This window comes from Gigantopelta aegis, chromosome 3 (assembly GCF_016097555.1).
Source record: "Gigantopelta aegis isolate Gae_Host chromosome 3, Gae_host_genome, whole genome shotgun sequence".
In the NCBI taxonomy this organism is placed as follows: Eukaryota; Metazoa; Mollusca; class Gastropoda; order Neomphalida; family Peltospiridae; genus Gigantopelta; species Gigantopelta aegis.
In genome coordinates this window covers 82416244-82442994 of record NC_054701.1, presented here as the reverse complement: position 1 = coordinate 82442994, position 26751 = coordinate 82416244, and the positions used below count along the sequence as shown (strand labels likewise).

General features: G+C 40.3%; 1 protein-coding gene and 1 long non-coding RNA gene across 2 annotated transcripts; one reads left to right on the top strand and one right to left on the bottom strand.

Annotated features, from left to right (window-relative positions):
* Positions 1–1299: 1299 nt before the first annotated feature.
* On the bottom strand, positions 1300–20831 carry LOC121369169 (universal stress protein YxiE-like). Its single transcript, XM_041494073.1, has 4 exons — positions 20612–20831; positions 6112–6192; positions 5417–5523; positions 1300–2795 (listed from the first exon to the last, which is right to left on the bottom strand). Exons 1-4 carry the CDS (start codon positions 20718–20720, stop codon positions 2574–2576), a joined length of 519 nt encoding a protein of 172 aa, XP_041350007.1. The 5' UTR covers positions 20721–20831; the 3' UTR covers positions 1300–2573.
* On the top strand, positions 9832–11979 carry LOC121369170. Its single transcript, XR_005957572.1, has 3 exons — positions 9832–9867; positions 11351–11353; positions 11826–11979. It is a non-coding gene; the product is annotated as an uncharacterized LOC121369170 (long non-coding RNA).
* Positions 20832–26751: the final 5920 nt, after the last annotated feature.

Sequence of the window (26751 nt, the reverse complement as noted above, 5' to 3'; positions counted from 1 at the left end):
AAAAGTAGGGGAACCTGAAATATTAATGTTAATATTAACTATTAGACCGAACATACGTTTTGACCACAGACATCCTAGTAAGAAACGTTCAGGTCTGTTTATCAACACACCGAAATACATTCCATAGTTTGCACGTACATCACGCAGTTACCCCGTACACGTGCGTGGGGTGTCATTCTCGATTTTGACAATTTTGAGGAAGGTCGATTAATCACTGTAGAACATTATTTTTGTTAATCTTTTTTTCATTCTGTTTTGTTATTGGTTTGTTTTTAGACATTTCTATTGTTTGAATTTGCGATTTACTGATAAAAAAAAAAAAAAAAAACGTTAACTTTAAAATTTCACTTCGGACTCCAATCGTCCTTCAAGCTCTTTGGTGGTCATAATACCTACTGTAATACTGAACTACCGGTTGTAATGTTTGCCCAATTAATTCACAATTATCATATAACCATTCCCCACAGCTAATATACCTTACAATTTTGGCAATTGTAAATTCTTATTAGAGTTCACCTACTTTTTGTGAAGAGTACATAAATAATGCTTTATTTCGGGGTGCGGGAGTGAACTGTCGCTGACAGTACATTATTTATAGAACTTTGCTACTCCACCTATCAATGAGAAAAGAAGGGAAATGTAGGTTTCCTTAACGACACCCATAGGTGTACGGGCTCACATTTTGGTACGGGGGGGGGGGGGGGGGGGGGAGAGAGAGATTGGCAGGCTGGGTTTTTCCCCAGCATTAAACGAAAATTTAACATTTATTCATATTAACATTACTACCAAACAGCTATATAGGGTTGCAAATGAATCTCTACGCATTTGTACATGGATTACAACTAATTTTGCGTGTAGAATGATAGAAATACATGGTAAAACGGTCTCAGGTTAGCACATTTTGCTCGAATATCTCTATAATTTTGTTAAACATTTGGTCATTTTGACATATAGTCTTAGAGAGAAAACCCGCTACATTTTTTCCATTTATAGCAAAGGATCTTTTATACCCACTGACAGAGTAGCACATACAACGGCATTTGCTATACGAGTCATAGTGCACTGGCTGGGACGAGAACTAGCTCACCAACGGGGATCGATCCTATACAGACCACGCATCAAGCGAACGCTTTACTACTGGGCCATGTCCCGCCCCCGAGACTGGAAAAAACCCGAGTCGATGCAGAGCGATCAATTCTACTACCCATCGAGCTAGCTATTTACCACGGATCTACATGCCGCCTCAAAAATATCATTTAAGCAATTAACAAGCAAACAAATAAATACAACAACTTGACCGACTATAAACATTAAGTTTATTAAAATACAGAAACATACTATGCAAATGATTAAACAAAATTTAATGCACATCATATTATCTAGCACACACTTGTAGTCACGAACGTGTAACAAATACTTCTTTATGTATTATTTAAAACACCAAGTGAAAACGACTAGTGTCAACATATAATATGGCGATTTTATTTAAAACACCAAGTGAAAACGACTAGTGTCAACATATAATATGGCGATTTTATTTAAAACACCAAGTGAAAACGACTAGTGTCAACATATAATATGGCGATTTTGGAAATGATTATTAACTCCAGGTCAGTCGATGACGGTTGTGAAATGTTCTGTGGAGGTGGGGAGCGTGGAGGTAGGTGTGTGGAAGGGAGGATACAGAATACCTATTCAGACCACTCGTGGGCGCTCGTGATACTTGCAGTCCTGATCCAAGGGTCGACCCAGGAAATATTTGAGAGAGGGAACTGAGGGTAAATAGGCATAATGATCAACTCCCTAAAAAAGGCATTTAACAAAAATTGTAAACAAATTGTTAAACGGGGTGCTTTTTTTTCTTCTTCCTCACCCTTTTTTTGGGGGGGATGCAGGTACCTTGGAATTGTGCACCATTTAAAAAAGACATTTCTATAATGACTAGAACTAGAACATGTACTGAATACTAAGTGTCCTGATACAGGGCCATTCTCACTGTAGGACTTGTAGTAACGACTGCAGAAGCTGATCCAGATGGGTTTCGCACCTCTCATTGAATTTTTCAAATTAAAACGTATTTACAATGCATGTGCTTGCCCATATAATTTGTACATCACAGACAGAACTCTTGTTTTATAAATGTTAATTTCATTAGGTCATTACTATGGAGCAGTTAGTCATCATATCTTACATATGTGGGATGACACTGTGTGATATCACAAATCTCACAGAATGTTCTCTCCAATGGGTATGTAAAAAGAACAAAGTTGTTACTGCAAGTCCCCCAGTCAGAATATCCCTAATGCTAATCTCAGACTACCAACTGTCAAAACGACGTTGACCAACTCGCCGATTCTTGTTGTATACAACTCCTATGACCGATTAGTTGTTGATCTGTGCGCACCCGTTGTAAGTTTGAAGTGGGGGAAATTACAATTTAACTGTCGAGTTAGTCAACTCCTTTGTGACAGTTGGTAGTCTGATCCTAGCATTATTTCATTTCAATATTATTTCGATTTCATCTCTGTTTAACGCATTTCCTTATGAATAAATGTACATCTGATTTGACGTCATCATTTTTTGCTCTCCTGTAGAAGTTCTTCTTTATGACGACAGACCAGGACGGGCACGTGCGAGTGGTGGATGATGTAGTCGCTCACACTGCCGATCAATGTCCGTCGCACTTTGCCCATCCCGCGGGTCCCTGTGATGATGACGTCAACTTTCTCCATATTGGCTGCTTTAACAATCGAGTGACCGGCTTCTCCCGTCAGTCGAAGTATGCGACCTCGAATCTGTGAAATTAAAATAAAATAAAGTTTCTTAGACGTTTGATTTTATGGCGTAGTTTGTTTAACGACACACCAGCAAAACAAAAAAAAGTGGGATACCGAATGTCATACAAACAGGGGGTGTAGGCTGCCCACCTCCCCAATTGGGTTGTAACAAACCCTCTCGCTGACGCTAAAACATTTTTTTTTAAAGCAGTAATAGGGTATTTATATAGGTTATAATACGGGGGGTGGTGGGGGGAGGTCTGCTAGGTTCATATTCGACAACTCCACCCCCGACCCAGACCACGCTATGTCCCAAGACAAAGGTATAAAACTATATTTTAACTTTTACGAAAATTCATTACTGATATTAAATTGAATAAAGTTGCGTTTGTAGTACCGATCATTGGCGTATGCAGAAAATCCATTTAGCGGGGCGGGGGCAGTGACATGAGGTGGAATGCCAAGGGAACTTTGGGGGAGGTTTGGAGGGGGATCCTAAAAAAATTAAAATTAATATATAATAAAATTATAACTATCGCAAAATTTAGGGGGTGGGCCGGGTCCTTGGGCCCCCACCCCCTAGATCCGCCTCTGCCGACAATGTAATTCATGTGTTCAACAATGTTGGGGCAAGACTAGTCACTAGGTTGAGTGTCTTCTAGCTCTGCCCTGTTTATATCTATATATACAGGCCCGTACGCAGGGGGAGAGGGGTGCGTACGCACCCCCCATAGTCTGCCGAGGTCCATCCGTGGATGTATATATATAAAAAAAATAGTACGACGATGTGACAAATTTACTTCCCAGAATGCAGGGAAATGCATCTCCTGCATTCTAGATTTTAAAAAAATTCGGGGGAGCATGCCCCGGACCCCCCCCCCCCCCCCTAGCAACTCCGGCCCTTTGGGCCGTCGATTACGCACCCACCCCCACCCCCACCCCAGATAAAGTTCTGCTTACGGGCCTGATATATTTCCATTCTATTACATAGACTCTCCTCTAGCACAAACAAAACATATATACAGGGCATAGCTAGAGGACACTCAAGCTAGTTACTAGTCTTGCCCCAACATCAAGCTAGGGCAAGACGAAAATACTGCAACCGGACTAAGGGAGACAACCGACAAAGTTTATTAACGGATTTTCTGATCGATTTGTCTTTATCTTTCTTTCTGGTGAACAGAATTTTAATTTCATTCCAGTGTTTTGGGGAGGGAGAGTAAAACTATTGTCTACTCTTTCTTTCTTCTGAATCTATTTTCATTGTTGTGTTCATTCTATGTTTAAAAATGCACGCTGTGCCGAGCACACGCTAATTTGTTTTCCCAGAACAGAGGCTATTGGTACTAGTAATTTAGGGTCGGAGGCTAAGGGTTCGGCCGATTTATCTTTTAAATATCTTTGTTTCTGGTTAACAGGATTTCGATTTTATTCCTGTGTTTTGGGGAGGTGGAGTGTAACCAAATGAGGCGAAAACTATTTTTACAGTGCAATATACAACTGCAAGGGGAAAATGTAGAGAAAAGAGTCTGCTACGTTAATATTCGAACACACGAACACACACAGACACACACAGACAGACACACACGCACACGCACACGCACACGCACACACACACACATACACACAGACGCACACACAGACACACAGAGAGACAAACAGACACACACAGACACATACACACAGACAGACACACACAGACAGACAGACACATACAGACACAGACACACACACACACACAGACAGACCCAGACAGACAGACAGACACACACACACACATACACACACAGACACAGACACATACACACATACACAGACATACACACACACACACACACAGAGACACACACACACAGAGACAGACACACACACACTCACACACACACACACACAGACAGACACACACACACACACACACAGACAGACAGACACAGACAGACACAGACACACACACACTCACACACATACACACACACACAGACAGACACACACACACTGACACACAGACACACATACACACACAAACACACGCACACACACACACACACACACAAACACACGCACACAGACACACACACACAAACATACACACACACACACACACCTGTCTAGACCATATTATGCACCTGTAATTGTTAAGGATTAGTCAAAGACATTTGATGTAGTGGTATTTTCTTGCACCAAATATCGCCTCAGAGGCGTATGGTTAAGCCATGGGTTTTAAAGACTGGAACGTAGCCTTCTGGATTGGGATTGCGGTACATGTTTACACCAAGAGTATATTTTTAACAGCTTAACAAACCGTTACAGGACAGCGTACTTGAACCTTATTTGGATATAAGTACAACAATCAAGGAAAAAAAAGAAGATACACCCGTGTTCAGTAACAGCAAGCGACGCTATACGTTCGCAAACTATTTGGCTGGTCCCCGAAGTGGTCATTTAATTGGGTTAATGTGAAGCGCATAAACCAGACCACTGAACGTTTTTTCTGCTCGGTCTGGCTGAATGAACTTAGCCCAGGGCCACCAACTCCATGGTCAATAATTTAACCACTCGACGACCGAATCTTGTTCAAACAATTACTCGAAACAGAAGACTGCTAATACAATGATGTCCCGGCCATCTGCCAAACTTACCCCCGATCCAGATATCTTCTCTTTTATTTTGTTTATAATTAAAGCGATCGTTTCTTCCTCGTGTTTTAACATCTGAGATACAAATGTCGGGTCGCTGGTCATCAGCGCTGTGAAATACAAAGAAAAATAATCATTTTAAACGTGGATTCCCGACTTTTTGGCAGCCATTATAAAAAGTGTCCAGCTAAAAGAGATATTTTAACGATTAAAATTACATATTGATTTTAGGTATAGAATTTGGGTTTTGGGTTGTTGGCTGTTGATTTTTTTGTGGGAGGGGGTTGTTGTTTTTTGGGGGCGGGGGCATGTTTTGTTTTGGGTCTGTTTTTGTTTTTTTGTGGGAGCGGGGGCTTGTTTTTTTTTTTTTGTGGATTTTTGTTGTTGTTGCTGTTGTTTGTTTCTGGATTCCGCCACAATCGTAACCAAGATGCGATGTAGATATTATCTCAAAATCTTGCGCTTCTGATCTAAAATATCGAATTAGCGGCCAATTAATTTCCTGTCTAGAACATCAATGTATGTATACCCAATGTGTTTTGGTCATGAATCCTAAAATTTGTAGTAGTTTAAACTGGATTGTACTTGTCAATACTATTTTTAACAATTACAAAAGTATTACAAGAAACATTTTAAACTCCACTTGCAAGGTTAGATACGAGAGAATCCGTAATTGGCCAAGTTCTTTCGATACTTACGGGAATGTACGAGGGCACTGTAATCAGGACAATGGGCTATAAAAACTTCATTGCCCTCGCGGTGAACGTTCTCCATGTACCCTGGAATAACAAGAAAAAACAAACAAACTATAACTGATATGTTAAATATAACTGCGTAAAAGGCACATCGGCCATTATTCCGTTCAATGCTGTATCTCTGCGCAGGACGATTCTAAAAGAAGCTGTTATTGAGTCGTGATGGTGTGCAGCCACGTCTCAGTGTCAGGTGCTTTCCCTACAAAGGGAAGTTAATCTTGATCATGATGTATTGTTCCAACTCCGTCTGTAGTAGGACTGCCACTCTATAGCACACACTGGTACAGGCGCCAACACATGGTCGTCTGAATGTGTAAATGGTTATGCATAGAGCAATATTCCAAGCAAAGGTCTCTAAGTATTTTACAAAAATAATTTAATGCTCAAATTATTTCGAGGAAGAAACCCCTTTAATGTGATGAACAAAAACCAGTCTACCAAGGTAAAACTATATATAAATAAACAATGAATGAATGATGGATAAACGAATGAATCAAATAAAGAAAGAAACGAATGAAGGATAAAATTAAAATAGATTGTGAGAAAGTAAAAACCAAAATATATTGCCAAACGCATAAAACAAACATACCACTGAAAACTAAGAGAACAATAGTTTCGTTCGCAAGTCGTTTGTGCATCATCAGTAGTATGGGCCTGTATATGGCCATGAACTACTTTCCGTGACCTTGACTTACTTTCCCATTACCTTGACCTAGTTTTAGACACGGAGGCGGTGATCTGGCCTTGTCCTACTGACCCGGCATCGACTTACTGACCTGGTCTCGTCCTACTGACCCTACCTCGTCTTACTGAGCCGGTTTTGGACCTTGGCTGTGAGTCATACTGACAATGACATATTTTTGCAGGTGTGTGTCCACCCTAACCTATTGAGAGGAACAACATCCACCCTAGCTCACTGGCTACTTGTCTCCTGGCACGGGCCCAACTCTGACTCGGCCCACACTGCGAGATATATCATGAATGGTTATTTTTACGCTGAAAAAGTTTGACGTAGTCCCAGTTGTGTTTTTAAATATTGTATTTGTTTGGTATTCATTTGATAATAAACTCAAATATTAAAGCCCTGGTGCGTCCAACTATTTTTTTATTAAATTGTAAACTGATAGTGAGTGTGTTCTGTATTGTGATTGGTAATTACATTCTTTTCCCGGGATCAAATGAAAATAACACCCGGAATGCTAATGTTATTGGAAAGTGACGACCTTAGCAATTGGAACAGGCGATGTTGACAATTCAAGGGTCTACAGTTAAGATTGTAGCCAGGTATATTTTTTTCAAGAAATACCAAATATACAGTTAGTTCCGTAGAAAAACGATTCAGTTTACAATGGACATCACCATATTGAGTTTTTTTTAATTTGCGGGTGTTGTCTATTTTATGCTCGCAAATGTTTCATTTTTTACCTCAGGCTAACGCCTTCTGTCAAAAATGACATTTGCGGGATCAAACAACAGACAATAAGACCCGCAAATCTAAAAACTCCATATGAAGAGTTTAGGCGCAAAACGCGATATATCCATTTTTTTCATTTTCAGTAAAAGTTTTTTTTTTTTAATTGGCGTATATCGCGTTCGGATAGAAAACGGGATTTACCCAATACAATTTCATAATGCCCGGCGCAGACGTGCGTTTTTTAACGCATGCGTCTTGCGTTAAAAAACGCATCCGTACAAACGCAGTGAAAACGCATCGTGTGCGACCCCCTCTGCGTTGCGCTTTTTAGCGCTGCGTCGATTTTTCAAATATCAAACATGTTTGATTTTAGACGCACAAACGCATCCGTCTCCTGTCGCATCAGTCTAAAAACGCACGTGTGCGCCTACTTGCGTCTGCGTTGCGTTCACATTTTTATATTGACCAATCATCTGTCTATTCAGTAACATGCCTTTCATGTTATCTACGGTGGCTGCCATTCTGGACATGTCAAATGAAGTGTTATTCCATATATTACGAAAGCATATTGTGAAAATCACGGTATTTCGTGCATACCACCGTAGGCAATGTATTGCAATTTATGAAAAAAACAAGCCAATGTCATATATCAGTGTGAAACAGCATATAACGAAATTAACAATTATTGGTTTCAGTGATGAATAGAACTGTAAATGTTTCAACACAAATAATTTCCAACTGCTCATCTTTGAAACAAAGACTAGGCATGTGTAATTAATGACATTTCTAAATGGATGAAATTAAAAAATATAAATTATTGCATTCATCGTACTATGCCTAATAATAATAATTAAAACAAACAATTGTGAAATAAGAAAGATTTATATCGTAATAGTATATTGTACATAATGTTTTAAATAAAGTTTATTATGTTTTAAAATGTATTAATAAATTACATTTAATCTTTGTTATTTTTCCTAAAGTAAAGTATAAATAAATTAATTAATAAAAGAAATCGTCAGTATATCGCAGGAACGCATCGCAGGTAGGCGCACACGAGACGCATCCGTCTGCGTTGAGTCCCCTTACTGACATACAATAATGGCTTTAACTAAAAAAAAAAAAAAAAAAATGGTTTATATCGCGTTTTGCGCCTGAAGTCTTCATATAGTTATCTCCTAAATATTTATGGTTGTTCTCGGTGTGGTTAAAGGTCCATTACGAAAAATTTCAAAGAATTAAAAATATATCAGTGTTTCTGCCAGAAAGAAGCTTTCGTGTATGGCACTATGCAGTGGCGTAGGAAGGTGCCAAAAAAGGGGAACGCTACGGAATATGTTTCACTATTAGAGCCTTTTTGATAACTGAAATCAGATATCACTTTGATTTTATTATTTATACTATCCATTTCCGTACATCTGAAGTGTCACAAAATACTAATTTTTTTACAGTTTTAAAAACACCCGTACTTCTGAGTTATGACAGGTGACATGTTTATATAGCTGCTAGTCTTCAACCGGCCTCGGCGGCGACGTGGTTAGGCCATCGGTCTACAGGCTGGTAGGTACTGGGTTCGGATCCCAGTCGAGGCATGGGATTTTTAATCCAGATACCGACTCCAAACCCTGAGTGAGTGCTTCGCAAGGCTCAATAAAGGCCATGGTTTGTGCTATCCTGCGTGTGGGAAGCGCAAATAAAAGATTCCTTGCTGTCTGTCGTAAAAAGAGTAGCCTATGTGGCGACAGCGGGTTTCCTCTAAAAAAACAGTGTCAGAATGACCATATCTTTAACGTCCAATAGCCGATGATAAGATAAAAAATCAATGTGCTCTAGTGGCGTCGTTAAATAAAACAAACTTTACTTTACTTTCAATCGTGAATTCTGACGATAGTGGAAAATACCGATGTTTTTGTTCGAATTAACATTTTTATATATACTCTTCAAAAAAAGAAACGCAAAAGGGTACAAATGGGTTATAACTCCGATTTTATGTTTCCTACCGGTTCATGCTTTGTGAATATAAGGTCATTGCATGTCCCAAACACATTCCCACGGTTATATTCGATAAAACGCAGCTACTGTACAATAAAGTTCCAAAATGTGAATATTCGCAAAAACGCAGCCACGTGCAAACCATGTCACCACTGCACGTGCGTTGTCTGCACGTGCAACATGAACACCGACAGTATAAAAGTGCAGGGTGTTCGCTTGCCTGGCCTCTGTATCTGGCCGACAGTTGACAATTGACGTAACATTTTTATCTTATAATATGGGACATTAATTACGTTGCACCGGTAGTTCGAAATAACTTAGCACCGGTGGGACCGCCATATTGGTAATGTGGTATTATGGGTTGAATGTTTATTTCTTTCCATTATGTAAGTTTACAGTTAATTAAAGCCTACATTGGATACAACAATTTAATTAACTGTTTATCATGGACACTCTCTTGAAACCTGCTCGTCTCGACTTAGACCCAAATTCTCCCACCGCTGCAAAAGAATGGAAACACTGGCATCGGACATTCACAAATTTCATCGACGAATGTGGTGATCATGCTCCTAACAAGTACAGAACTCTGATCAATTACGTGAGTCATAATGTTTATGAATACATTGAAGACTGCAATGATTATGATACTGCTATTACAACACTGACGAATTTGTATATTAAGCCACCAAATGAAATATTCGCTCGCCATTTGCTTGCAACCAGACAACAACAGTCTAGTGAAACCCTGAGTGAATTCCTACAAGAATTAAGAAAGCTCAGTAGGGATTGTAATCTCAAACCTGTCAATGCAGAGCAATATCGTGAAGAACTAATTCGAGATGCTTTTATAACGGGATTTCCTCTCCACTAATTCGTCAACGACTTCTGGAAAACAAGCAACTAGATCTTAGTACAGCTTTTGATCAAGCAAATGCTCTAGACCTGGCACAGAAAAATTCCGAATCATATACGTCATCAGGGAGATGTTCAGCTGCAAGTATCGACACTTCTTCGACCGATGAAGTACCCGTTCCACGTGAACATCCTCTAGCTACAACATATCCAACAGGAAAGAAATGCTTTTTCTGTGGAGGAGCCACTCATAATAGGAGGGCATGCCCAGCTCGGGATGTGTGTTGTAATAAATGTGGCATTAAAGGTCATTTCGCAAAAGTATGTCAGTCCAGATCTAACAAAAGTAATAACAGTACAGCTTCAGCTGCAATATTTTCACCAACAATCTGTTCAATTACTGCCGCTTGTCCCCAGAGTCTGTCTCAAGCTTCTTTGTGTGTTTCTATCTGTGGACATAATCTAACAGCTCTAATTGACTCTGGTAGCTCAGATAGTTTCGTAAGTGAACACGTCGCCAAAAACCTGAAGCTTAAAATCTCTCCTTCATCTCAAGATATATCTATGGCCATGACGACTCTAAAGACCCATGTTCTTGGGCACTGTTTGGTGGACTTAAACATAAATGGTCATGTTTATACATCCACTCGACTGGTGTTCTTAAGAATCTTTGCAGTGACCTCATTCTTGGACAAGATTTCCAGAAGCAACACAAGTGTGTTATCATTGAATTTGATGGCAGTAATCCTGATTTGGTAATCCCTAGGACAAAATCAGTATCGGCACTTTCAGTAGCTTCACTGGGTGAATCATCATTGTTTGCAAATCTTCTTCCTGAGTTTAAACCTATTGCAACAAAGTCCCGGCGTTTCAGCAAGGATGACAAGAACTTTATAGAACAAGAAATCATTCGTCTTCTCGCAGATGGTATTATTGAGCCCAGTACATCACCTTGGCGTGCACAAGTTGTAGTTGTCAAGGATCCTTTACAACGACACAAGAAACGACTGTGTGTGGACTATTCCCAGACCATAAATCAGTATACAGAGCTTGATGCGTATCCACTGCCTAGAATTGATGAGATGGTCAATAACCTCGCACACTACAAAGTGTTTTCAACATTTGATCTTAAAAGTGCATATCATCACAAGTTCCAATACAAGAACCTGATAGGAAGTTCACAGGATTTGAGGCAAATGGTAGACTCTACCAATTCTGCCGAATTCCGTTTGGTCTTACAAATGGTGTGGCCGTTTTTCAGAGAGCCATGGACAGGATGGTTGAAGAGGAGGCACTCAGAGACACATTCCCGTATCTAGATAATATCACAGTTTGCAGGCCGTGATCAGCAGGAACATGATGCAAATGTTAGTAAGTTTCTTGAAGCTGTAGAGCAAAGAAATTTAACTCTTAACAAAAACAAATCTGTGGAAAACAAGACATCCATCAATATTCTTGGGTATCATGTTGGTAATGGCGTCATCAAACCAGATGAAGAAAGACTTAAACCTCTACAGGAATTTCCTCCTCCCACCAATGTGCGTTCTCTAAGAAGAGTTGTTGGGTATGTTCGCTTACTATGCCAAATGGATACCGAACTTTTCTGACAAAATACAGCCACTTGTGAGTGCTAATGCCTTCCCATTAAGTAAGACTGCCCTTGAAGCTTTTGATCTGCTAAAAAAGGAGCTTGAAGGAGCAGCACTACAATCCATAGATGAAAGTCGTCCTTTTGTGGTTGAGTGTGACGCTTCTGAAGTTGCCATATCTGCGACATTAAACCAAGGTGGTCGGCCAGTTGCATTCATGTCAAGAACACTGCAGGGTAGCGAACTACATTACCCACCTTTAGAGAAAGAGGCGACAGCTATCATTGAAGCTGTGCGCAAGTGGCGCCATTTTCTGGCTGGTCGCCATTTCACACTGGTAACAGATCAGCGCTCTGTAGCTTTCATGCTGGACAACAGGAAACGTTCAAAAATCAAGAATAACAAGATACAAGACTGGAGAATTGAACTAGCTTCATTTTGCTACACTGTGAAGTATAGGCCTGGAAAGGACAACGTGGCACCAGACAGTTTTACTCGTGCATTTCTTTCTTCAGTATCAACATCTAGCCTAGATGATATCCATAAAGCCTTGTGCCATCCAGGGTGACTCGAATGTTGCACTTTGTAAGATCAAAGAACTTACCTTTTTCTACTGAGGAGTGTGAAGAGAACATGCTCTACTTGCAAATTTGTGCTGAACTGAAACCTCAGTTCTATCATCCAATACCTGGTACATTGGTCAAAGCAACACAGCCCATGGAACGACTAAGTATTGATTTCAAGGGGCCATTGCTTTCGGCATCACGCAACGTGTACATACTGACTGTAATAGATGAGTATTCACGTTTTCCATTTGCATTTCCCTGCCCAAACATGCACTCGTCTACTGTAATCAAATGCCTCGACCAGTTATTCACTTTGTGTGGATTGCCTAGCTACATCCATTCTGATCGTGGATCATCCTTTCTGTCGGAAGAGATTAAGAACTACTTATCACAACGAGGGATAGCGACAAGCAAAACTACTCCATATCATCCGATTGGGAATGGACAGGTTGAAAGGTATAATGGTATCATTTGGAAGGCTGTCCGTCTTGCACTAAAATCCTCGAGTCTGCCAGATTCACAGTGGGAACATGTGCTTCCAGATGTGCTACATTCAATCAGATCGCTTCTCTCAACATCCACAAATACAACTCCTCATGAGAGATTCTTTGGCTTTCAACGGAGATCATCTTTTGGTACTTCAATCCCAACGTGGCTGACAACCCCAGGTCCAGTCCTACTTCGTAGATTTGTCCGATCAAGCAAGAATGATCCGCTGGTTGACCAAGTCGAGTTGAAAGAGGTTAACCCAACTTATGCCCATGTGCGGTATAAGGATGGTCGTGAATCAACTGTTTCTCTCAGAGACTTGGGCTCCTTATCCAAACAATACCTTAGATGCTCAGTGTGCGTCACGGGACAGTATATCCGATGTTACTGATGATCATCAGGATAGTCATGCTACTGATGTGAGTGAATCCATTACTCCACTCACTACTGACATGAGTGATTCCACTGTTCCACACACCAATGTGTTTGACCAAGAACTAATCCCTACTAGAGATGCGCCTGTGATTCGACGTTCCACTCGTGAGATAAAGAAACCTTCTCGGTATGGTTGGTGATAAGTGATTTACCCGTATCCTTAAGACAGTGAACTTTCTTCTAGGAGGGAAGAATGACGTAACATTTTTATCTTATAATATGGGACATTAATTACGTTGCACCGGTAGTTCGAAATAACTTAGCACCGGTGGGACCGCCATATTGGTAATGTGGTATTATGGGTTGAATGTTTATTTCTTTCCATTATGTAAGTTTACAGTTAATTAAAGCCTACATTGGATACAACAACAATCCAGGACATGCCACGTCTCAGTGAACCGCAGAGAAACAATGCCATCGGCCGACTAGACGCAGGCGAATCCAGAACGGCCGTTGCCAGGGCATTCCATGTGTCCCCAAGCACTATCTCCAGACTGTGGGACCGTTACCAGCAACATGGATCAACACGTGACCTCCCTAGATCCGGTCGACCACGGGTCACTACCCCCGGGCAGGACCGCTACATCCGGGTACGCCACCTTCGGGAACGATTGACTACTGCCACCTCCACAGCCGCAGCAATACCAGGTTTGCGCAGGATATCCGACCAGACCGTACGGAACCGCCTACGTGAGGTAGGAATTCGTGCCAGACGTCCAGTTCGAGGTGTCATCTTAAACACCACAACACCGTCGACTCCGACTGCAGTGGTGCCAGATTCATCGACAATGGCCTCAAACTGCGATGGAGAACAGGTGTGGTTTCAGTGACGAGTCCCGATTTCTGCTCCGACGTCATGATGGAAGATGTCGCGTGTATAGGCGTCGTGGTGAAATTATGCGGCAAACTGCGTGCAGGAAGTGGACAGATTCGGCGGGGGTAGTGTCATGGTGTGGGCAGCCATCTCACACACTGGCAGAACTGACCTGGTCCACGTGCAGGGCAACCTGAATGCACAGGGCTACATTGACCAGATCCTCCGGCCACACATCGTTTCCAGTTATGGCCAACGCCAACGCAGTGTTCCAACATGACAACGCCAGGCCTCACACAGCACGTCTCACAAGGCTTTCCTACAGAAACAACAACATTAATGTCCTTCCTTGGCCATAGATATCACCGGGATTTGAACCCAATTGAGCATCTATGGGACGAGTTGGACCGACGCCTCCGACAGCGACAACCACAGCCCCAGACCCTGCCCGAGCTGGCAGCAGCCTTGCAGGCCGAGTGGGCCACCATCCCCCGGGACGTCATCCGTACTCTGGTTGCTTCAATGGGCAGGCGGTGCCAGGCAGTTGTCAACACACGCGGAGGCCACACCCGGTATTGACTCCAGATGACCTTGACCTTGGTGGTGTGTCCTATCACTTACTCACAATGGACTAGAGTGAATTGTGAACAATCCTGCAACATTTGGTAATTATCGGACTCACCATTCAATAATTAAATCAATTCTCCAAATGTTACGACAATGTGGTTTTGCGTTTCTTCTTTTGAAGAGTATATATATATATATATATACATGCATATATAATAAAAAGTGTGATATTAGGCCTCGGTGACATATAGGTTAAACCATCGGTTGGTAGGTACAGGGTTCGCCTCTCGGTACCGGCTCCCTATCATTTTCGTAGCTGTAACGACTCGGTGGGGAGGTGTAATATTGTTGCATTGTCTTTTCTATCACTAAACATTCACATTGAACGTTAATTTGATATATAAGCACTAAAATGTGTTAAAATTAATTAACTTTTCAGTTACTTGATAAAGAGATATTATTATAATAAAGGGAGGTAGTTACAGGTCATATATCTCTATGTGAAAAGAACTGGCTGGTTTGAAAAGTTAAAAGTTAGTTTGTTTCGTTTAACGGCACCATTAGAACACATTGATTTTATTCATCATAGACTGTTGAATTTGGTAATTTTTATATATAGTCTTAGAGAGGAAACCCGATACAATTTTCCATTAGTAGCGAGAGATTTTGTTACGCATTATGGATTGTCTATAATTTAGTTTGGAGAATTGCCTGTAATAATAGCGATATGACACGGCACTGGAAAAATGTACATATTTTACCACAATCAAGAGTAGCTCCTGCTCTTCATCATGACGCTATTATTGCAGACAATTCCTTTGTGTATACAAAAACATTTCCTATTTTAAAACTGTATTTCTGTAACACATCGTCTTTTAAAACATAATTTCTCCAAATTAAATTATAGACAATCCATAATGCGTAACTGTTAACATAATTAGGGACACTCAGCGGATGTAAGTGATAGCAATACAATATTTAAAAACACAACTGGGACTACGTTAAACGTTGTCAAGGTAAAAATCATCAAGCATGATGTATCTCGCGGTCTGGACCGAGTCAGAGTTAGGCCCGTGCCAGGAGACAAGTAGCCAGTGGAGTGGGCTAGGGTGGGTGTTGTTCCTGCCCATAGGTTAGGTCGAGACCGGGTCGCTGCCCCCCCCCCCCCCCCCCCGTGTCTAATTAGGTTAAGGTTACAAGAAAGTATGTCTAGGTCATGGAACGTAGGGCATGACATTATACAAGCCCTTGTACTACTATCATTTACATGGTCGTGGCGGTTTACGCAAAACTGAATAGTCTACATGAATTTGTTTTTGCGTACCGATAAATGGTTTACGCCAATTTTCAATTCTTATTTAGGCCTGAAAAGGACAGAAAAAAGGGGAAAAACACGTAAATTTTGCATAAAAGAGAGTGCTTTCTTATTTTCAGATCGGTACATAGTGAAGAAAAACTACAGACATGCAAACTTTTTGAAAATGAACATTTATAATGCTCTGAGAGGCGTTTACTAGATTAAAACACATTGCAGTGAAGTCACGTCCTGTTGGGTGGAAAGGATTGAGATGGAATTTCAAGCTCGATGTTTGTTTAGCGACACCTCCGCACATGTTAAACTACGCTTCTTCAGGGGCGGATCCAGGAAATAGTTTTGGGGACTAACGGGAAAGGTTTTTAAAAGGCACGTGGACCAACTCGTCAAAAGGTATAATAAAATAAGGGGAGAGGTTACTTTCGAACTTTGATCTGTCTTGTGCTTGAGTGAGAATAAAAAAAGAAACCTCGATACTGTTACAAAGGTTATTCCAGCCATCAAACAGCACAAAAGGATCGTTTATGCACCTTTCTAGGAACAGGACAGCACGTACCAGTATATTTGATAAATCAGTCATGAGACTGGGACTTTAAATATCCATCGAGGGCTAATCGTACTTCGGGCACTTTACCTCCAGACGCGGATCCAAGGGGAGGGTGTTAAGGTGCACTCCTCCCCACAAGCAAAATTTTGTGTGCCCTTAAACATCAAGTGTCTAGTTGATGATAACATTTGAATTTATTGTTTTAGTGGGGAACATGTAATATCTTGGACAATCTGATTAAAATTAGCTCTACCACGTGTAATAGTGGAACTAATTTTAATTAGATTGTATCTTGGACAGCTTGGTGTTTCTGTTAAAGATTATCATACAGGTAATTAATATATGTTAATTTAAAATAGAACCCTATGTGGTAGATTACTTATGCTCTGTTGTGCTGGGTCTTTGCGAAATGACTGCTATTCGTTGATGAAATTGTAGGATAAGGAGGCTAGTGAGTTTCGGGTTTAAATAATCTTATGATATTAATCGCCATGTAGCTACTGGCAGTAAAATATTTTCGGATATTATTATTATTTTATTTTTATTTTATTTTTTTTTTTTTTTTTTTTGGGGGGGGGCGATATAGTTAATTTTTGTGTGTGGTTTTATTTTTTAATTATTAGGGGGTTTTTGGAGTGGGGATTGTGCGTTTTTGTGGAGGGTTTTGTGGATTTTTGTTGCGGTTTTTTTGTGGGGTTTTTGTTGGGGTTTTTTTTTTTTTTTTGGGGGGGGGAGGTTCTTGGGGTTTGTTTACCCCGTCAAATTACACATAACAACGTCTTGTTTTAATTATCGCGTTTAGCAAATGCATCGTGTTTATGATCATCCTGGCGTTTACAGTGGCTCAAAATGCATTTTTTTTATAACACAAAAAGGTATATGTTGAGAATCAGGGTCCATGACGTCAGCATAGACAAGTGGCCGCTTGAAGCACAGAACACAGATAAACTTGACACATGTTACACGCAAGGCTTTAAGACGTTCTACTATTGCACAGAAGTGTGTTTATGCTGTAACATATTTTATTAGACACATGGAACGCTGGTATTTGCTTCTTGCAAACACCCCGTTGTTCAGTACTGATGGAATCATAATAATTCATATCGACGTGTAGCGAAACATTTTCAAGGTATGCATCAAAACTGATAATATAGTGGAGGCTGGGGGTAGGGGGTATTAACACTCGAGATACCATATGTCAAAAATCAAGACACGGATAATTAAGTTACGTGCTGAACTCTGTTGAAGAAGTATTTAGTATATTCCTTTCTTTTTCCTTGGCGTATTTTAAAGCGACAGACTGTATTTTGTATACACCATGACGCCACTATTAGAGCCTGTTTTTTGTTAAGCGAAATCAGTGCTAAGTTCAGCCAGACCCAACAGAAAAACGCCCGCTAGACTGGTTTATGCGCTCAACGGTAAACCAAGTGGCCACATAGGGAACCAATCAAATAGTTCGTGAACGTTTAGCGAAACGTTTGCTGGCTGAACTTGGGGCAGACATTACTTAGATTTTATTGAATAGATTATCCATTTTCGTGTATCCAAAGTGTTTCTGGTCATCCCGGTGTTTCTAATACCACGATATACATTTTTCATAGTTTTAAAAACGCACGTACCTCTGAGAAATAACAGTTATGGAGACGAGTTATAATCTATTTGTAAGGGTATGTCCCCGTGTCAACGTCACATACTCTAATTTCACTCTATTGTAAGTATCCAAATGTGTTTCAGGTTAAACAAACTTACGGTTCATTTTCACAGGAAGAAACTAGGGTCTACGACTTTAAGATCGCGAAAAATAAGTCTTGATCATAAGATTACAAGTATAGCTCATCAAACAAAGTTAATGCAAAAACCTAAAGGTAAATATAGGTCATCCGATAACAGTGTTAGTGTCCTAATAATTTATCATATCCTATTTGACCTTTGATTGTTCGGGACAAACGAGTGAAGTATACTTGGGTCAATTTACTGTTTAAATACTGGTAAATAGAGCTGAATAATAGCTGATGTTGCAAAGTCCCTGCCACACAAACCTAGTAAAAAAACCAGTTTACGCTTAGGCCTAGTTGTATTTTAAAGTAATGCTATGATTATAACTGTGTGTGTGTGAGTGGGGGGGGGGGGGGGGGGGGGGGTTGCCTTGAAATTTAATTCATATTATAGATTAGTATCATAAGCGTATAGGCTGCAGTGGGTATTGGTGAGGGCTGGCTGATTTTTGCTTTAATTACACGAAAATGCCCGAATCTGGATAACTATATTATTCATATTATTAGCATTTACCTGGTACCAAATAGCAATACAGAGTTGCAAACGAATCATTGTATGCAGTTATTCATGGCTTACAACTAATACTTTGAGTAGAATGATGGAAGTACATGGTGAAAAGGTTTCAGACCAGCTCATTTTCCTCCAATATCTCCATAGTTATTGCTCGAATTCGCAGATTTGAACCAGCTCCCGAGGGGGAAGTTAACTGCCCCGACCCCCCCCCCACACATACACACACACCCCACCCCCACCCTCTCCGGTCTCGTACGCTTATGCTTGGTGTTCTACCCATCTTCACATGCCAAGGTACCATTTCGTATAACTAGCGGCATAGCCTACTGTATTTCATACGAAATGCAGTAATTAATACGCAGTGGCGGATCCTGAAAATCCATTATGGGGGGCCCAATGACATGAGGCGGAATGTCAAAGGAACTTTGGGGGAGATTTGGAGGGGGTCGTAAAAAATGAAAATATATAAAATTATAACTATCGCAAAATTTAGGGGCGGGCCGCTGTCTCCCCCCCCCCCCCCCCCCCCCCCCCCCCCCCCCCCCCCCATAGATCTGCCTCTGATACAGAATGGTACCTTGGCTTGTGAATATGTGTTCTGCCAGGCATAAAAGGTTGTGAAACACTGCTATACATAAAATGGCATTAGAGTTCATGACCCGGTCACTATAAATAGTTTTAATAACTCGATCTGTGTGTTAAGCAGTTGTTACAAGTAGCTTTTACTCCCATTTAACTAAACGCACATGTGGAGTGTGCGTTTCAAAACAGTAAATGTAAAACTGAAAAACGTGTTATTTTCTCGATCAGTAAACTAATGGATCAAACTGAATATTATCGGCTACCGTACTAGGAAGAGCAAACTAAGCTTAGACACGTTGGCATATTCGTTTTGCTGTTTACATTGCATTGTTGTTGTTTTATGTTGGGGTGATTTTTGTTTCACTTTTTAAACTTCTTCTTTTTTTTTGTAAATTATCATCAGGATTATTTTCATCATCATCATCATCATTACAGGGCCGTAGCTAGCATTTTTTGCTTGGGGGGGGGGGGGGGGCAACTGTGTAGTTAATAGTCTAAAACTCCTTAAACAGTTAAGAAGAGAATTTTCTTTAAGTTTCTACAATGCTTTGCGGATTTTTTTTTGCCCCCCCCCCCCCCCCCCCTCCGCTAGTTACGGCCCTGCATTATTTTCATCATCATCACCATCATCATCTTCATCATCATCAATACTGACAATAGGATAGTAACCTGTTTTATGGTTAAAGATGTCTTTACTATGAAAACAGCGCCGGGTCAAAATCTACCGGCTATCTTTTTAATTCAAACAATAAATCTACTCTACTGCATTAATGATCTTTTTTTTAAAACTAAAACAAACAAACAATAGGTTCAGAGAGTCGGAGTAGTGTTTAAAATTGGCGGTCAATTGTTCGCCATATGAATTGACGCCCCCAACACAAATTTTAAAACATCTTTAGTTTTTAAAAAATATAGTATTTCTAAATGTATAAAAGTCAGAAAGAAATGTAGCATTTTGGGGGGTTAGATTTGAGTAATGTCATACTCACAGTCGAAAGCGTAGAGGGAGTTTTCGCTCCCGTCCATTGCGATCAACACTCGAGTCGTCGGCTTCTCGCTACTAGCAGTCGACATGTTTTCTGTTCGATCACGTGGCATGGAGAGGCCGAATTGACACAAGTAAACACGGCAACTCTCGCCCCGAACTTTGTTTGCACATACAACATCTGTCGTCCAAAGCGGGCAACTCCTCAAGTGGGGAAAAGGTTTTGAGTCGAGTGCTGTTACGGTTACTGAGCAATAAAGCCGTAGTCGGTTACTTTGGAGACGTTATAAATGTGGCAAATTCAGAGATTCTAAAAACATAATTGAATGTTAAAATATTGCCCATTTTCTCTCTCTAACTCTCTTTGTCTTCGTGCGTATTCGCAGTCGGTCTCCGAAATGCGAGAGGGCGGGACGTAGCCTAGTGGTAAAGCGTTCGCTCGATGCGCGGCCGGTTAGGGATCGATCCTTGTCGGTGGGTCCATTGGGCTATTTCTCGTTCCAGCCAGGGCACCACGACTGGCATATCAAAGGCCGTGGTATGTACTACCTTGTCTGTGGAATGGTGCATATAAAAGATCCCTTGCTGCTAATCGAAAAGAGTAGCCCCTGAAGTGGCGACAGTGGGTTTCCTCTCTCAGTATCTGGGTGGTCCTAAACCATATATCTGACGCCATATAATCGTAAATAAAATGTGTTGAGTGCGTCGTTAAATAAAACATTTCCTTGTTCCGAAATGTGATTGGCTAAGTCAGTAAACCATTCTCTCTCTCTCTCTCTCTCTCTCTCTCTCTCTCTCTCTCTCTCTCTCTCTCTCTCTCTCTCCCCTCCCCCCCCCCCCCCCCCCCCCCCCCCCCCGCGTGTGCTGTAACCTCACCGTGGTGCAGGGGTGTAACATTCTCTTTGAGAATGGCCAATACAGCACAAAATTGAAGTTTTGAGTAAAATTCAGTATCCGTAAAATTCTGTGATATTTGTGTTTTTGCACAGTTCTTTACACTGTTTTTGTTTAAGTCTTGAATTTTTATATTGATGTTGATCATCACTTTATTTATTTGCATTACCATAGTTTGACACCCAATAGCCGATGTATTTTTCGTGCTGGGGTGTCGTTAAACATTCATTCACTCTCTCTCTCTCTCTCTCTCTCTCTCTCTCTCTCTCTCTCTCTCTCTCTCTATATAATATATATATATATATATATATATATATATATATATATATATATATATCATCATCATCATCATCATCATCAGAGATAGAGCGAGAGACGAAGAGAGATAGAGGTAAGATAGAGATGCATAGAACTGTGGAGAGTGAATTTTTTAATGGGGATTGAGTAATGCTACCCAGAAAAATATATTGAAAAAAAAAAAGAGAAGAAATTTTACATTGAGCAGGAGGGGTTTCCACCCCGACGCCCCACCTCCTGCACATGCGCCTGTATTTATTTATATTTTGACACTATCTGAATATTTCCCAATTCCTCTTTACAGGGTTGAGTTGTGGTGCACTGGTTGGAACGAGAAAAAACCCAGTCAGCTGAATGGATCCACCGAGGTGGTTCGATCCTGCGACGCAAGCATCTTAAGCGAGAACTCAACCGACTGAGCTAAATCCCGCCCCATGCTTCTATTGAAAACATCTTCATGGTTGAAATATTCATTTCATTTATAACTATCTTCGTGCTTATATCCCCACCCCACACCCGGCTCAAGCAAAATTTCGTGCTTACACCCCCACCCCACACCCCGCTCAAGCAAAATTTCGTGCTTACACCCCCACCCCACACCCGGCTCAAGCAAAATTTCGTGCTTACATCCCCACCCCACACCCCGCTCAAGCAAAAGTTCGTGCTTACACCCCCACCCCACACCCGGCTCAAGCAAAATTTCGTGCTTACATCCCCACCCCACACCCCGCTCAAGCAGAATTTCGTGCTTACACCCCCACCCCACACCCCGCTCAAGCAAAATTTCTCCACCCAATACATTTTCCGTTGTAGCATGTCTTGACCCCCCAATAAAATTTGCTCGCCACAGTCTAGACACCCTCTCCTCCGCTAAAACTCCTGCACACGCAGGAAAAACTAAACGGGTACGTCAAAGGATTCGAGTCTATTCATCTATCGCATATAGCTCTTAATAACAGCAGCAGTGGTAGTGGTAGTGGTAATAGTAGTTATAAAGTTTCTTTTGTTTAACGACACCACTAGAGCACATTGATGAATTTATCATCGGCTATTGGATGTCAAACATTGGGTATTTCTTACACGTAGTTCTAGTAGTAGTAGTAGTAATAATAGTAGTAGTTGTAGTAATAATGGCAGTAGTAGTAGTATCAGTAGCAGCTACTAGTTGTAGTAGTAGTAGTAGTAGTAGTATTAGTAGTATTAGTAGTAGTAGTAGTAGTAGTAATAATAGTAGCAGTAGTAGTAATAATGGCAGTAGTAGTATCAGTAGCAGCTACTAGTTGTAGTAGTAGTAGTAGTAGTAGTAGTAGTAGTAAGTGGCAATCTGGTATAAAATGAATTAAAGGTGTTATTTAAAAGAAGGCTAAGCATCAAACTGATATTGTGATATGTAAGTGAAATATCGTCCTGAAATACAAAATTTGAGAATAAATATCATTTAACTGCTAAATAAAGCGTTTATTACTAGGTACATAGTAACAAAAAGTAACAAAAACTGATTTTTCTTAAAATCGTTAATTCAACATTTAATTCCTTTTACCCTAACAGAATGGCAGTACTAGTAGAAGAAGTGGGAGAAGAAAACCAATGAGAAGAAAAAAAGAAGAAGAATGAGAAGAAAGTAAAAAAAAGAATAAAGTTTGTTTTATTTAACGACACCACTAGAGCACATTGATTTTTTTTTATCATATCATCGGCTATTGGACGTCAAACATATGGTCATTCTGACACTTTTTTAGAGGAAACCCGCTGTCGCCACATAGGCTACTCTTTTATGACAGGCAGCAGGGAATCTTTATTTGTGCTTCCAACAGGCAGGATAGCACAAACCATGACCTTTGTTGAACCAGTTATGGATCACTGGTCGGTGCAAGTGGTTTACACCTACCCATTGAGATGAGAAGAAAGAGACGAAGAAGAAAAAAGACGAACACGAAAAAGGAGAAGATGAAGAAGAAAGAAAGAAAGAAAGAAGAGGAGGAATAAATAAAATTATCAAGTGTTACAGCATATGACACTAATTAGTATTCTCCCGGTTCATTCATCGGCTGTTTAACGCCGTAATTAACCAAACTATCCTCGAAAATTCCCATTTATTAACCATTCTCGAAAAGCGAGACTAATTTTATAGCTCCGCGAACACGCGCCAACAAAGATTCCTCTGTGCGATGACATTTTAAAAAAGAACTGTAACTTCTTTATACCCAAACAGTACCACTCGTTGGATACACACACACACAGTGGCTGATCCAAGATTTTGTAAAAAAAAAATTAAAAAAAAAAATTTAAAAAAAGGAGTAGGGGTCACAAAATTCTGAAAAGGGCAACTTTGAGTTTGTTCAAAGGTTATGTTAAAGTTTGTTTTGTTTAACAACACCACTAGAGCACATTGATGTATTAATCATCGGTTATTAGATGTCAAACATTTGGTAATTCTGACATATAGTCTTAGAGAGGAAATCCGCTACATTTGTTCATTAGTAGGAAGGAATCTTTTATATGCACCATCCCACAGATAGGATAGCATACGCCACGGCCTTTGATATACCAGTCGTGGTGCACTGGCTGGAATGAGAAAACTAGAAATTAATACTCTTTAACATCTTTTCTTTCGTTTGTACTGATAATTATATTCTCACATACTTTTATTTTTAAATAATGGTTTCATACACCTTTAAAATGTATGTAAACACTGTTATTGATTTTAGTCATTTAGTCGTTGACACATGTTGCATTGAGATTTTGTATCACAATGGGCTTCTCCATTGAAGAATGCTGCCTCATTCGGGGTTACGGTTATAAAAAAAAAATCCCAACAAAAGGACAAAGACCGTGGTATGTGTTTTCCTGTCTGTGGGAAATTGCATATAAAAGATAGCTAGCTGCATTAAAAATCATGTAGCGGGTTTCCTCTGATGACTACTAGTCAGAATTACCAAATGTTTGACATCCAATAGCCGATGATTAATTAAACGATGTGCTCCAGTGTTGTCGTTAAACAATACAAACAAACAATAGAAGCATCGTTTATCTGATTTGTCTGTTTTTTCTTGACGTGTACTGGTCACCACGTAACCATCCGGCTGCCTGTTTGGCACCATCCTGTTAACTGTGCCACCCGCCATGTATTCGCAGGTACTTGTTACAACTTTCCAAACGTCTTCGCAACGCCGTTTTGGGATTGGTCAACTCTTGGGTAATAAAACTTTCAATATTACTTGCTTAAGACTCGATTATAATTTCAGAAAACCTAGCTTTATACGACTGAAAGCATTTATCCCAAGAAGGTTCTGTAAAGCAGCTTAGCAAAGTCAGTTTGTTTTGGAATTAATACATTTGTGCAAAAGAGACACCTATTTGATGTATATTAGGTGTTTGAAATAATTTAATTGTTTATTTCGTGCTAAGGGTTTAAAATTTAGTAAAATAGACATTTTAATCAATATATTGAATTTTAAAAAACAGACATTTTAATCAATATATTGAATTTAGATAAATAGACATTTTAATCAATATATTGAATTTAATAAAATAGACATTTTAATCAATATATTGAAGAGCTTTAAAAACATTTCAAGAGTTTAGTTCGGTAAGAGTGATGTCTAACGTGAATGACATTGACGATTCTGATGCTGGGTATCTGACCGATACGTCACAGATTCATCATGGCCTCGCTGAAAGAAGCAATTCTTTGCAAAGTGTTTCAAAACGTGTCTTGACGGAGGAAGAATCTGAAACCAAAAGGATAACTGCCAATTCACAGGAACGAGGCCGAATGCAGAAACTTAATTACGCGTTGGACCGTCTACGACGGTGTCTGCCGCCGCAGTTGCAGGTCTGTCAACGTCGTCTGTCTAAAATCAGAACTCTAAAACTGGCCACCAACTACATATCGACGTTGGCGGAAATTCTCGACGAACACTGTGCATCGCAATATTGCTCCGCTCAACGTCGTACTCTTGGCATGGATCCAAGATTTGCTGCCAAGACCAACGTCCATCGAGACGACGACGCCAACGTCATCTTGGTGCCGGAAAAACACGAGTACTTCTTCAAATCATTGGAATCACAGTGCTTGACTCCGTTGGCTTGTCAATACGGTTACCGCGACGGCATCCCTGTGATATCAGGTGGAACAACAGAAGCCTCCAGTTTTGATGTAACGACGTCATCGCCCACTCTTCCTGCCTCCGTGTATAATCAAGAGATGAGAAGAGAGATGAATATTTTCCCCAGCCAAAACATTTCAAAAGATGAGTTTGGTCAAGAATTCAGCCAGCACATCTTCCCGTGGTACCACAAAGGTGTTTTTGTCACCAACAGCTCCAATACCATCAAACAGCAGTAGCAGATAAGTACGTGAAATATATCTCCCCCTCCCTCCCTCCTTCTCCCTCCCTCCCTCTCTCTCTCTCTCTCTCTCTCTCTCTCTCTCTCTCTCTCTCTCTCTCTCTCTCTCTCTCTCTCTCTCTCTCTCTCTCTCTCTCTCTCTCTCTCTCTCTCTCTCCCCAGCGGGTACTTATAACCGGGGAAATATAACACTTACAAACCCTGTCAGTAGTTAATATGAAATCGTCATGATTTGCCAAACTCACAAACTGAATGAATGAATGAATAAATGAATGAATGAATGTTTAACGACACCCCAGCACAAAAATACACATCGGGTGTCACAAATGGTAGAATGTTACGTAGTTTAGAGAGTATGTATACACGCCTCTCTGTTTTCATTGTTTAATTTGTAATAATATATTATTTTAATACAATCTATTACAAATTTGTTTTGGACAGAATAGTTAGAAGGGTTTTTTTTTAAATTATCTGTGATCGTGATTAAAATACGTTATAGGAATAGTATGTTAAGTTGTTTACATTATTTTTAAGTAGCTGAGGTAATAAATAGAATAACAAACTCGATGCCAAGTGATAACAATAATTTTCATTTTTCATTCA